This window comes from Prionailurus viverrinus, unplaced genomic scaffold (assembly GCF_022837055.1).
Source record: "Prionailurus viverrinus isolate Anna unplaced genomic scaffold, UM_Priviv_1.0 scaffold_45, whole genome shotgun sequence".
NCBI classification, from domain to species: domain Eukaryota; kingdom Metazoa; phylum Chordata; class Mammalia; order Carnivora; family Felidae; genus Prionailurus; species Prionailurus viverrinus.
The window spans coordinates 2,574,346-2,586,647 of NW_025927610.1; the positions used below are offsets into that span (position 1 = coordinate 2,574,346).

A 12,302-nucleotide genomic window follows, 5' to 3' on the forward strand; every position below is an offset into this window, starting at 1 on the left:
TGACCTGGGTCCGAAAAGACAGCCACAACTCCGACCTAGGTCTTCTGTTTCAAGTTCCTTGTTATTTCCACTACATCATAGTTGTATTCTGTGGAAGAGATGTTTTCTTGGGAGGTATTTCTGAAACATGCTTTGTTTGAAGTAGGCTAATGACAGTTAAAAGTCAAAAAGTATTTTATATTTAAAACTTGGGAGATGAGAAAATGGGAATCAGATGTAGTAATTACAATATGTATTTCTGTAGTAAGATGGTATTTTAGCTGGAATGTTTTCGGTTGCTTGATGTAGCAGCAGATAGGTTAATTTTTTTTCCAGGTTAATATTTTTAAGTTCTTACTTATCCCCAAAGATGCTCAATATAGTGGATTATAATTTTGAAGACTGTATTGAGAATTTTTATATAGTGGTATATAAGACTGATTGAGAATTTTTCTTATAACTTTATTTTTACATTTTAGGCTTTATCAACTTTTAGAAGGAGACAATAAGAAAAAAGAATTGTTTATAACCCATGGAAACCTGGAGGAGGTGGCTGAGAAATTAAAACAGGATGTTTCTTTAGTACAAGATCAGTTGGCAGTTTCTACTCGAGAACATTCTTTCTTTCTGTCCAAACTGAATAATGATGTGGACGAGCTTTGTGATACTTTGTATCAAGGAGGAAATCAGCTTTTGCTTAGTGACCAGGTGGGTACATGCCATAGCAACTGAAGATGCTGTAAAAATTGTTTGTTGTAAAAGATACTGAAGAAAGAGTTAACATGAGGAAAATATTACCCCCAATTCTATTGCCCTAATATAAAATTTATTATTTTATATCCTAGCTTTAGACATACATAAATAATATTTTTCAGATGGTTTTGATTGATGTACATAGAATTTTAAAAACTTACAAAATATTTTAGCCATAAAAGGATATGTAATGTTTATACTAAGTATTTAAAGAAAAAAAAACTACCCCTGTTATTATTTCACCTGTCTTATTAGCAAATAGAGAATTATTATATTTGAAGTCCTCTGTGATGGCATGCTTCTCCAAGTAGCATTTCCCTTTCTTCATCAAGGAGAACTACTTCGCTGGATTTTATCATTTGCTTGCTTTTTTGTGTACTTCTATTACACATAGATATTCCTAGACAGTATATTGTTTAGTTTTGTATGTTTTTGAAATTTACGTATGGGGTGTAATTATGTTATGAATATTCTTTAGTAACTTGTTGATTAATATTAAGATTTTGACCTTCTTCCATGTTGACACATGTAAAGTTTTCTCTTTCATGTAGTTAGTGTTCCATTATATGAAATTCCACAGTTATGTGTTACGTTGACAGACATTTCAGTTATTTCCAGTTTTTGCTATTGTAGGTTATACTGCTGTGGACAGTCTGGTCATATGTCTCACAGCTGTGCGCGTGTACACACATGTGCACACTCAGCAGTGGAGTTGCTGTATCACGGGTTCAGATTCAGGGTACGTCAAATTGTTTTCCAGAGTGGTTGTACCATATTACATGAGTTCAAAGAGATGATATTGATCCACATCCTTTTCCTCACATAGCACTATCTGATTTGTAAATTCTCTTAATTGGTGCATCCCATATAGGTCGTAATTTGCATTTCCCTAATTATTAAGGAGGTTGAGGCCTCTTTTAGTTATTTACTGGCCATTCATCTTTTCCTGAGAACTCTGTGTTCATCTCCTTTTTCCATTTTTTTTAAATGTTTATTTTTGAAATAGAGTATGAGTAGAGGAAGGGCAGAGAGAGAGGGGGACAGAAGATCCAAAGCGGGCTCCGTGCTGGTAGCAGTGAGCCCGAAGAGGGGCTCAGACTCACAAACCGTGAGATCGTGACCTGAGCCGAAGTCAGATGCTCAACCGACTGAGCCACCCACTGCCCCTTTCGGGTTTTTTTTTTTTTTTTTTTAAATCACTTGTAGGAGTTTATATATTTCAAGTGCCAATCCTTTTTCTGTTACATGTGTTATATGTATTCACTTCCTATTTGTGGCTTGTCTTTTTTACTTTGTTTTTTGCTTTTTTTAGCATTTTAATTTTTATGTATTTTTATTTTATTTTTATTACTCTTTGGTTTGCCATTTTTTATATTTTGTTTTTCATATCTTGTTAAGGTTTGCTCTTAACATCATAATGATAGTCCTTTTTACTTTACCTTATAGTACTCACTTTTAGTTCTCCACCACGAGTTTATTTTTATGTATGATTATGAGGTAGAGTTCTAATTTTATTAGTTCTTTTTTTCTTCTATAAACAAATTGTCCCATCACCATATTGAGGCGTACAATAAAAATAAAATCACTCTTTCTGGTGAAGGGAGCCTCTTATCATTATGAAATAAATGATCCTTAAGTGCTTTTTGCCTTCATGTTTCTTTTGTTAGATACTGTGGGCCCGACCAGTTCTGAACCTTAAACTGGGTTAAGTCTAAGAGTCTTTGGAGGATCCAGGTGATTTCTGTCTGGGCTGTAATTCTATCCAGGGGCTCTTCCACTTCTGGATCATTCTGATCTTAAGATTGTTGGTGTCCTGGGCACCTGTGTAGTTCAGTCAGTTAAGTGTCTCACTTTGACTCGGGTCACCATTTTATAGTTCATGAGTTTGAGCCCTGCGTCGGGCTCTGTGCTGACAGGTCAGGGCTTGGAGCCTGCTTCGGATTCTGTGTCTCCCTCTCTCTGCCCCTCCCCTGCTCGTGCTCTGTCTCTCTCCATCTCTCAAAAATAAACATTAAAAAAAAAAGATTGTTGGTGTCCTGTGATCCTTGGCTTATCATGAAGAGGGTCTCCCATTTGACTTCCTACTTTCTGTGGACCTTGGACTTCAATTTTTCTCTCACTCATCTTGTGGGTCTCAAGAATCATAGGTTCTAGTTTTCTAAGATTGGCGGTTGTCCTAGGTAAAGCTGCCGCGGGGCTGTCTTACCAGTCTGGGGTGTTTTATGGACTTATAGTTCCTTTTAACGTCTTGTTATCTCTTCATTGCTTTTAGGAAGTTTTTGTTTTGCTTGACTTTTAAAAATATTTCGTTTAGCCTTTTACATTTTTTTCTTATGGGAGGATTGATTTGAATAACCTACCTTTCCTTGAACAGGAATGCTTGTGATTATTTTTTTTAATAATTTTTTTATTGTGAAATATACAAAATGTAAAATTTACAGTTTTAACCATTTTTAAGTGTACAATTCAGCAACATTAAGTACAAAAATACATTCACATATTGTGCAACCATGACCACTATACATTTCCAGAACTTTTTCATCATCTCAAACAGAAACTCTGTACCCATTAAACAATAACTTTAGCCCCTTCTTCCTTAGCCTGTGGTAACTTCTGTTCCACTTTCTGTCTCCATGAATTTGCCTACTCTGTTACCTGATATAAGTGAAATCATATGTATGATTTCATGTGAAATAATTTGTATGATTACTGTTTTATTTATTATTTTTAATTTATTTTAATTTATTCATTATTTATTTTATTTTATTATTTATTTACTTATTTATTACTGTTTTATCCGTATTGTAGCATATGTTAGAATTTTACTACTTTTCATGGCTGAGTAATATCCCATTGAATGTATATAGTACATTCTGTTTATCTGTTGATGGTCACGTGGGTTGCTTCCACCCTTTGGCTGTTATGAATCATGCTGCTGTGAACATTGTGTATAGATATCTGAGTCCCTGCTTTCGTTTCTTTGGGGTGTATACCTAGAAGTTGGATTGCTGTATCATGTAGCAATTTTGTGTTTAACTTTGTGAAGAACTGCCTAACTTTTGCATAGTAACTGTACCATTTTTTAAAATCATTTATTATTATTTTTTAATTTACATCCAAGTTAGTTAGCATATAGTGCAATGATGATTTCAGGAGTAGATTCCTTAATGCCCCTTACCCATTTAGCCCATCCCCCCTCCCACAGCCCCTCCAGCAACCCTTTGTTCTCTATATTTAAGAGTCTTATGTTTTGTCCCCCTCCCTGTTTTTACATTATTTTTACTTCCCTTCCCTTATGTTCATCTCTTTTGTATCTTAAATTCCTCATATGAGTGAAGTCATGTGATGTTTGTCTTTCTCTGACCAATTTCGGTTAGCATAATACCTTCTAGTTCCATCCACGTAGTTGCAAATGGCAAGATTTCATTCTTTTTGATTGTCGAGTAATACTCGATTGTATATATATACCACATCTTCTTTATCCATTCATCCATCGACGGACATTTGGGATCTTTCCATACTTTGCCTATTGTCAATAGCGCTGCTATAAACGTTGGAGTGCATGTGTCCCTTTGAAACAGCATACCTGTATCCCTTGGATAAATGCCTAGTAGTGCAATTGCTGGGTCGTAGGGTAGTTCTATTTTTAATTTTTTGAGGAACCTCCATACTGCTTTCCAGAGTGGCTGCACCAGCTTGCATTTCCACCAACAATGCAAAAGGGATCCTCTTTCTCTGCATCCTCGCCAACATCTGTTGTTGCCTGAGTTGTGAATGTTAGCCATTCTGACAGGTGTGAGGTGGTATCTCATTGTGGCTTTGATTTGTATTTCCCTGGTGATGGGTGATGTTGAGCATCTTTTCATGTGTCTGTTGGCCATCTGGATGTCTTCTTTGGAGAAGTGTCTGTTCATGTCTTTGGCCCATTTCTTCACTGGGTTATTAGTTTTTTGGGTGTTGTGTTTCATAAGTTGTTTATAGATTTTGGATACTAACCCTTTATCTGGTACGTCGTTTGCAAATATCTTCTCACATTCTGTTGGTTGCTTTTTAGTTTTGCTGATTGTTTCCTTCGCTGTGCAGAAGCTTTTTATCTTGATGAGGTCCCAACAGTTCATTTTTGCTTTTGTTTCCCTTCTTTGGAGATGTGAGACGTGTTGAGTAAGAAGTTGCTGCGGCCAAGGTCAAAGAGGTTTTTGCCTGCTTTCTCCTTGAGGATTTTGATGGCTTCTTGTCTTACATTTAGGTCTTTCATCCATTTTGAGTATATTTTTGCGTATGGTGTAAGAAAGTGGTCCAAGTCCATTTTTCTGCATGTCGCTGTCCAGTTTTCCTAACGCCATTTACTGAAGAGACTGTCTTTATCCTATTGGATGTTCTTTCCTGCTTTGTCAGGGATTAGTTGGCCATACGTTTGTGGGTCCATTTCTGGGTTCTCTATTCTGTTCCATTAATCTGTCTGTTTTTGTGTCAGTACCATACTGTCTTGATGATTACAGCTTTGTAATACAGCTTGAAGTCCAGGATTGTGATGCCTCCAGCTTTGATTTTCTTCTTCAAGATGGCTTTGACTATTCAGAGTCTTTTCTGGTTCCATACAAATTTTAGGATTGTTTGTTTTAGCTTTGTGAAGAATACTGGTGTTATTTTGATAGGTATTACATTGAATATGTAGATTGCTTTGGGTAGTATTGTCATTTTAGCAATTTTGTTCTTCCTATCCAAGAGCATGAAATATTTTTCCATTTTTTTGTGTCTCCAATTTCTTTCATAAGCTTTCTATAGTTTTCGGGTTTTTTTTTTACCTCTTTGGTTAGATTTATTCCTAGGTATTTTATGGTTTTTGGTGCAATTAATTGTAGATGGGATCAATTCCTTGATTTCTCTTTCTGTTGCTTCATTATTGGTGTATAGGAATGCAACCGATTTCTGTGCATTGATTTTATATCCTGCGACTTTGCTGAATTCACAGATCAGTTCTAGCAATTTTTTGGTGGAACGTTTTGGGTTTTCCATATAGAGTATCATGTCATCTGTGAAGAGTGAAAGTTTGACCTCCTCCTGGCCGATTTGGATGCCTTTTATTTCTTTGTGTTGATTGATTGCTGAGGCTAAGACTTCAAATACTATGTTGATGGGGCGCCTGGGTGGCGCAGTCGGTTAAGCGTCCGACTTCAGCCAGGTCACGATCTCGCGGTCCGGGAGTTCGAGCCCCGCGTCAGGCTCTGGGCTGATGGCTCAGAGCCTGGAGCCTGTTTCCGATTCTGTGTCTCCCTCTCTCTCTGCCCCTCCCCCGTTCATGCTCTGTCTCTCTCTGTCCCAAAAATAAATAAACGTTGAAAAAAAAAAAAAAAAAATTTCAAATACTATGTTGAATAACAGTGGCAAGAGTAGACATCCCTGTCTTGTTCCTGACCTTAGAGGGAAAGCTCTCAATTTTTCCCCATTGAGGATGATGTTAGCATTGGGTCTTTCATATATGGCTTTTATGATCTCAAGGTATGATCCTTCTATCTCTACTTTCTTGAGGGTTTTTATCAAGAAAGGATGCTGTATTTTGTCAAATGCTTTCTCTGCATCTATTGAGAAGATCATGTGGTTCTTGTCCTTTCTTTTATTGATGTGATGTATCACATTGATTGTTTTGCGAATATTGAACCAGCCCTGCATCCCAGGTATAAATCCCACTTGGTTGTGGTGAATAATTTTTTTAATGTGTTGTTGGATCTGGTTGGCTAGTATTTTGTTGAGGATTTTTGCATCCATGTTCATCAGGGAAATTGGTCTATAGTTCTCCTTTTTAGTGGGGTCTTTGTCTGGTTTTGGAATCAAGGTAATGCCAGCTTCATAGAAAGAGTTTGGAAGTTTTCCTTCCACTTCTGGTTTTTGGAAGAGCTTCAAGACAATAAGTGTTAACTCTTCTTTAAATATTTGGTAGAATTCTTCTGGAAAGCCATCTGGCCCTGGACTCTTGTTTTCTGGGAGATTTTTGATTACTAATTTGATTTCTTTACTGTTCAAGTTTTCTATTTTTTCCTGTTTCAGTTTTGGTAGTTTATGTTTCTAGGAATTTGTCCATTTCTTCCAGATTGCCCATTTTATTGGTGTATAATTGCTCATAATATTCTCTTATTATTGTTTGTATTTCTGTTGTGTTCGTTGTGATCTCTTCTCTTTCATTCTTGATTTTATTTGGGTCCTTTCCTTTTTCTTTTTGATCAAACTGGCTAGGGCTTTATCAATGTTGTTAATTCTTTCAAAGAACCAGCTTCTGGTTTCATTGATCTGTTCTACTGTTTTTTTGGTTTCGATAGCATTGATTTCTGCTCTAATCTTTATTATTTCTTGTCTTCTGCTGGTTTTGGGTTTTATTTGCTGTTCGTTTTACAGCTCATTAAGATGTAAGGTTAGGTTGTGTATCTGAGATCTTTCTTCCTTCTTTAGGAAGGCCTGGATTGCTATATACTTTCTTCTTATGACCACCTTTGCTTCATCCCAGAGGTTTTGGGCTGTGGTGTTATCATTTTTATTGGCTTCCATGTACTTTTTAATTTCCTCTTTAATTTCTTGGTTATCCCATTCATTCTTTAGTAGGATGGTCTTTAGTCTCCAAGTATTTATTATCTTTCCACATTTTTTCTTGTGGTTCATTTCAAGTTTCATAGCTTTGTGGTTTGAAAATATGCACAGTATGATCTTGATCTTTTCGTACTTGTTGAGTGATGATTTGTGTCCCAGTATGTGATCTGTTCTGGAGAACATTCCACGTGCACTGGAGAAGAATGTGTATTCTGCTGCTTTAGGATGAAATGTTCTGAATATATCTGTTAAGTCCATCCGGTCCAGTGTGTCATTCAAAGCCATTGTTTCCTTGTTGATTTAGTAACTGTACCATTTTATATTCTCACCAGCAGTGCACAGGGTTCCAGTTTCTCCACATCCTCACCTACACTTATTTTCCTTTTTTAAAAAATATATAGGGGTGCCTGGGTGACTCAGTCGGTTGAGTGTCTGGCTCTTGATCTTGGTTCAGGTCATAATCTCATGGTTGCATGAGTTTGAGCCCCACGTTGGGCTCTGTGCTGGCAGCGTGGAGCCTGCCTGGGGTTCTTTCTCTCCTCTCTTTCCTCTCTCTCTTCTCTCTGTCTCTACCCCTCCCCTGCTCATACCGTGTCCTCCCTCAAATAAAAAAAAAATTTTTTAATGTATATAATAGTCATCCTAATATGTGTGAAGTGATAACTGTGATTATTACTGATTTCGTCTTTTAGTTGTATTAATTTAGTAAAAACCTCCTATGATGGTAGATTTGAAAATTTGTTGTAGTTCTCGCAGTGTTTTCTTTATATTTGAGTCTATTTTATAAGTTACATTTGACCCTTGACCAACATGGGTTTGAACTGCATGGGTCCACTTATATTCAAATTTTCTTCAATAAATAAATATAGTGTACTATAAATGTATTTTTTCATGATTTTCTTAATCACATTTTTTTCTAGCTTACTGTATTGTAAGATTATAGTATATAATACACATAATGTACAAAATATATGTTAATCAACTGTATGTCAACAGTAGGCTCTCAGTAGTTAAGTTTTGGGGGAATCCAGATTTATATGCGAATTTTTGACTGTACGGGGAGTCAGTGCCCTAAACCCCCCTGCAATATTCAAGGGTCAACTGTATTGCCAAGTTTAAAATTGTGATGAATTATTATCATGGTGGATTTGAATTGCAGTGAATTGAACCATTTAGTATTTACATAATTACTTTCTCTATTCTTACTGTGCTTCCTGACTTAACATTTTTTTTTTTTTGGTTTGATATTAATTTTTCTATGCCATCTTTCTTTTGGTTAGTATTTTCAAAATATATATTTTTCACCTTTCTTTACACATCTTTTTATTCCTTTTTACTTAGCATTATGAAATAAACATTTTCACTCTGAATAATTTTCTTAATTTTTAATGTTACAGTAATTTCTGCAATCAATCCACTGTTGTTGAATATTTTTTTGATAGTCTTCATTTTTTAAATTTTGTTTGCTCTTGAATGACATCATGTATATCTTGTGTATATAGTTTTTTGTTGTTGGATACTTTTCATTTGGATGAATTCTTGGAAATAGGATTATTGGCTTTCTTAGGTATATACATTTTTTTGCGGGGGAGGGGGGACCTTTGATGCTGCCATATTGCTTTTCTGAGGAGTCGCACTTGTTTTTCATTCATGCCACCAGCACTATTTAAATGTCTGCTAGACACCATTGATCATAAGGTACACCATCATTTTATGAATTGCTAAAAAAGAAAAACTTTCTGTTAACTGACACAATACTTTTTTATTTTGAATTTTTATTGAATACTTTCTAGAAGATATCTTCTAGGTGCAGGTAGACATGGATTTTTATCATAATCACTTTTTTGTTGTAAATGTCATATCACTCTTGAATATACATGCTAGAAGGAAAAAATAAGCCAATTAAAATGTTTAGGGTATTTCAAAGCTTTACACTTGACGTGCAGTTCTTCTATGTTATTTTTGTTTTTTCAATGTATTTATTAGAGAGAGAGCAGGGAGGGGCAGAGAGAGAGGAAGACAAAGAATCCCAAGCAGGCTTCCCACTGTCCGTGTAGAGACTGATGCGGGGCTCAAACTCATGAACTGTGAAATCATGACCTTAGCCAAAGTCAGACGCTTAACCGACTAAGTGCCCTTTCTATGTTATTTTTTGGCTCAAAGTTGTTGTCTTTATTTTTCTACACTATACATTAAGAATGTTGGTGATAGCAAAAAAACCTTAATAACCCAATTAAGAAATGGGCTGAAGACTTGAATAGAGATTTCTCCGAAGAAGATGTACAAAGGGCCAACAGGTATATGGATAGTGCTCAGTGTCACTCATCATCAGGGAAGTGCAAATCAAAACCACAACGAACGGGAGTGCCTGGGTGGCTCAGTCAGTTAAGCGTCCAACTTCGGCTCAGGTCATGATCTCATGATGTTCATAGGTTCATGGGTTCGAGCCCCACCCCATATCAGGCTCTGTGTTGACAGCTCAGAGCCTGGAGCCTGCTTTGGATTCTGTGTCTCCCTCCCTCTCTGCCTCTCCCCGTTTGTGTGTGCACTCGCTCTCTCTCTCTCTCACAAAAGTAAACATTAAAAAAAAAACCCACAATGAACGATTACCTTACACCTGTTAGAATGACTAGTATCAAAAAGTGTTGGCGAATGCTGAGAAATTGGAACCCTTGTACACTGTTGCTAGGAGTGCAAACTGGTGCAGCTGCTATGGAAAACACTATGGAGGTTCCTCAAAAACTTAATGATCCATATGATCCAGTAATTCCACTTCTGAGTATTTAAACAGAATTGAAATCGGGATCTTGAAGAAGCACTTACACATTCATTGTAGCACTATTCATAATAGCCAGGTATGGAAACAACTTAAATGTCTATCTGTGGAGGAATGGATAAAGAGAATGTGGTATGTACGTACAAGGTATTATTTAGCCTTAATAAAAAGAAATCCCGTGGGGCGCCTGACGTCGCGTGTCCAACTTCGGCTCAGGTCGTGATTTCACAGCTTGTGGGTTCGAGCCCCACGTCGGGCTCTGTGCTGACAGCTCAGAGGCTGGAGCCTGCTTTGGATTCTGTGTCTCCCTCTCTTTCTGGCCCTAACCCACTCGCATTCTGTCTCTGTCTCAAAAACATTAATTTTTTTTGGAAAAATAAATAAATAAATAAATAGAAATCCCATAATATGTAACAACATGGATGAACTTGGAGGAAATTATGCTAAGTGAAATAAACCAGTCACAAGGACAAGTAATGTATGATTCCACTCACAAAGATATCTAAAATTGTCAAACTCATAGAGGCAGGGAGTAGAATGGTGGTTATCAGGGATTGGAGAGGGTAAATGAATTATTAATCAGCAGATAAAAAGTTTCAGTTAAGTAAGATATATAAGTTTTGGAGATAATGCTGTGCAGCATTGTGCCTGAGTTAACAATACTGCATTATACTCTTAAAAATCTGTGAAGAGGGGAGATCTCGTGTTAACTGTTCTCATCACAGTAAAAAACTTTTTTTCCTGAATGTTGGTGATAGAGCGTTTCTTATGAGTGGTTAATAGTAATCACAAGATGCTCTGAATTTTAAAATGATACGGATGTCAGATATGTTTTTTTATTTTTATTTATTTTTATTTTTTTAAAATTTTTTTTTAACGTTTATTTATTTTTGAGACAGAGAGAGGCAGAGCACGAACAGGGGAGGGGCAGAGAGAGAGGGAGACACAGAATCTGAAACAGGCTCCAGGCTCTGAGCGGTCAGCACAAAGCCCGACGCGGGGCTCGAACTCACGGACCGTGAGATCGTGACCTGAGCTGAAGTCGAACGCCCAACCGACCAAGCCACCCAGGCGCCCCGGATGTCAGATATCTTAAACTGTGAAAGGTTTCATTCTAGAATCACTAAAGTATGATGATTTCACTTCACTATAATCTTACTGTCATTTAATGTTTTTCCTTAACCCAGTGAAATCTAAAAATGCCACGCATACAAATTTTAACTTGCATTTTTGTTGTTAATCAAGGTGGATATTTTTCAGTGTTGTAGGAATATTATTTTAGTAATTGTTAAGATCTTTCATATTGAAATTAAAGGTGAGATTATAGTTTCTCATTCAAGTTTACCAAGTTTTTCCTCAAAGGGAGACCATGTAATGTAGATATTACTTGATTTTGTTAAAATGTAATTGAAAAAGTACTGCTCTCTGGGGCTGGCATTTATGACATGTGTTAAGCAGTCATTCTTGAACTTGTTTATAAGAATCACCAGGGAGCCTGTTAGAGTTTGAGTAAGGCAGTGTGGAGTGAGGTGTAGGAATCTGTATTTGTCACAGGCACCCCAGGTGATTACCATGCTCATGGACCATGTTGAGAAGGTGCAGAAGATTGAGACAGAGCTGTGGATTTTCTCTTTGGGGATACTGGCTGGAAATTTCTAGAGGTAGAATACTTGATTAGAAAGCCATGGAAACTTGTTAATAAATAGTTTTTAATTTTAGGAGGTGAGGCATTTCAGTGTATTAAATGTGAAGGGTCTGGCATGTCTAGGTTCTCGAGCAGGAGAACTACATGGTAAATCTGGATTGTTGAATGTTACATGTAAATCTGTCTTTAACAATGTGAAAAGAGAAAAATGGAGTTTTTGTTGAGATGATTCTTTTTTATTGGTAATTGCTTCATTTCAAGGCTTTCTCAGTACCTCTTTTCTTTAGCGTAGACTGAGATTAGGCTAAAAAAGGTTTGATCAGTTAAGTGGATTGTTAACTTCATGAAAGAGGTGGTGTTCATTCTTATACCTGTAGTCTCTAAAACAGTGCTTGGCATGTAGTAGGCATTTAGTAATATTTGTTGAGTGTATGAATATGCATAACGGTTTACATGTCAAGTACTCTTCAGGGAGTAACAGTTTGTTCTGAATCTCTTAGTTATCTGTCCAAAGTTGTTGCAATTGAATCTAACATAGAATTTGTATTAAACCTACTATGGATTTTTAAT

At 36.5% G+C, this 12,302-nt stretch overlaps 1 protein-coding gene across 12 annotated transcripts in view; it reads left to right on the forward strand.

Moving 5' to 3' along the window:
• Positions 1 to 12,302, forward strand: part of HAUS3 (HAUS augmin like complex subunit 3) — a 43,784-nt gene that overhangs the window by 5,346 nt on the left and 26,136 nt on the right. For all 12 annotated transcript variants that reach the window (XR_007149722.1, XR_007149725.1, XR_007149726.1 and 9 more), the window contains one exon: positions 459 to 687. Coding sequence is in view for 2 of the 12 variants with exons in the window: in XM_047847289.1 (XP_047703245.1) it covers positions 459 to 687 (229 nt within the window). In the remaining 10 variants the exon portion in view is untranslated. The remainder of the gene's footprint in view (positions 1 to 458; positions 688 to 12,302) is intronic.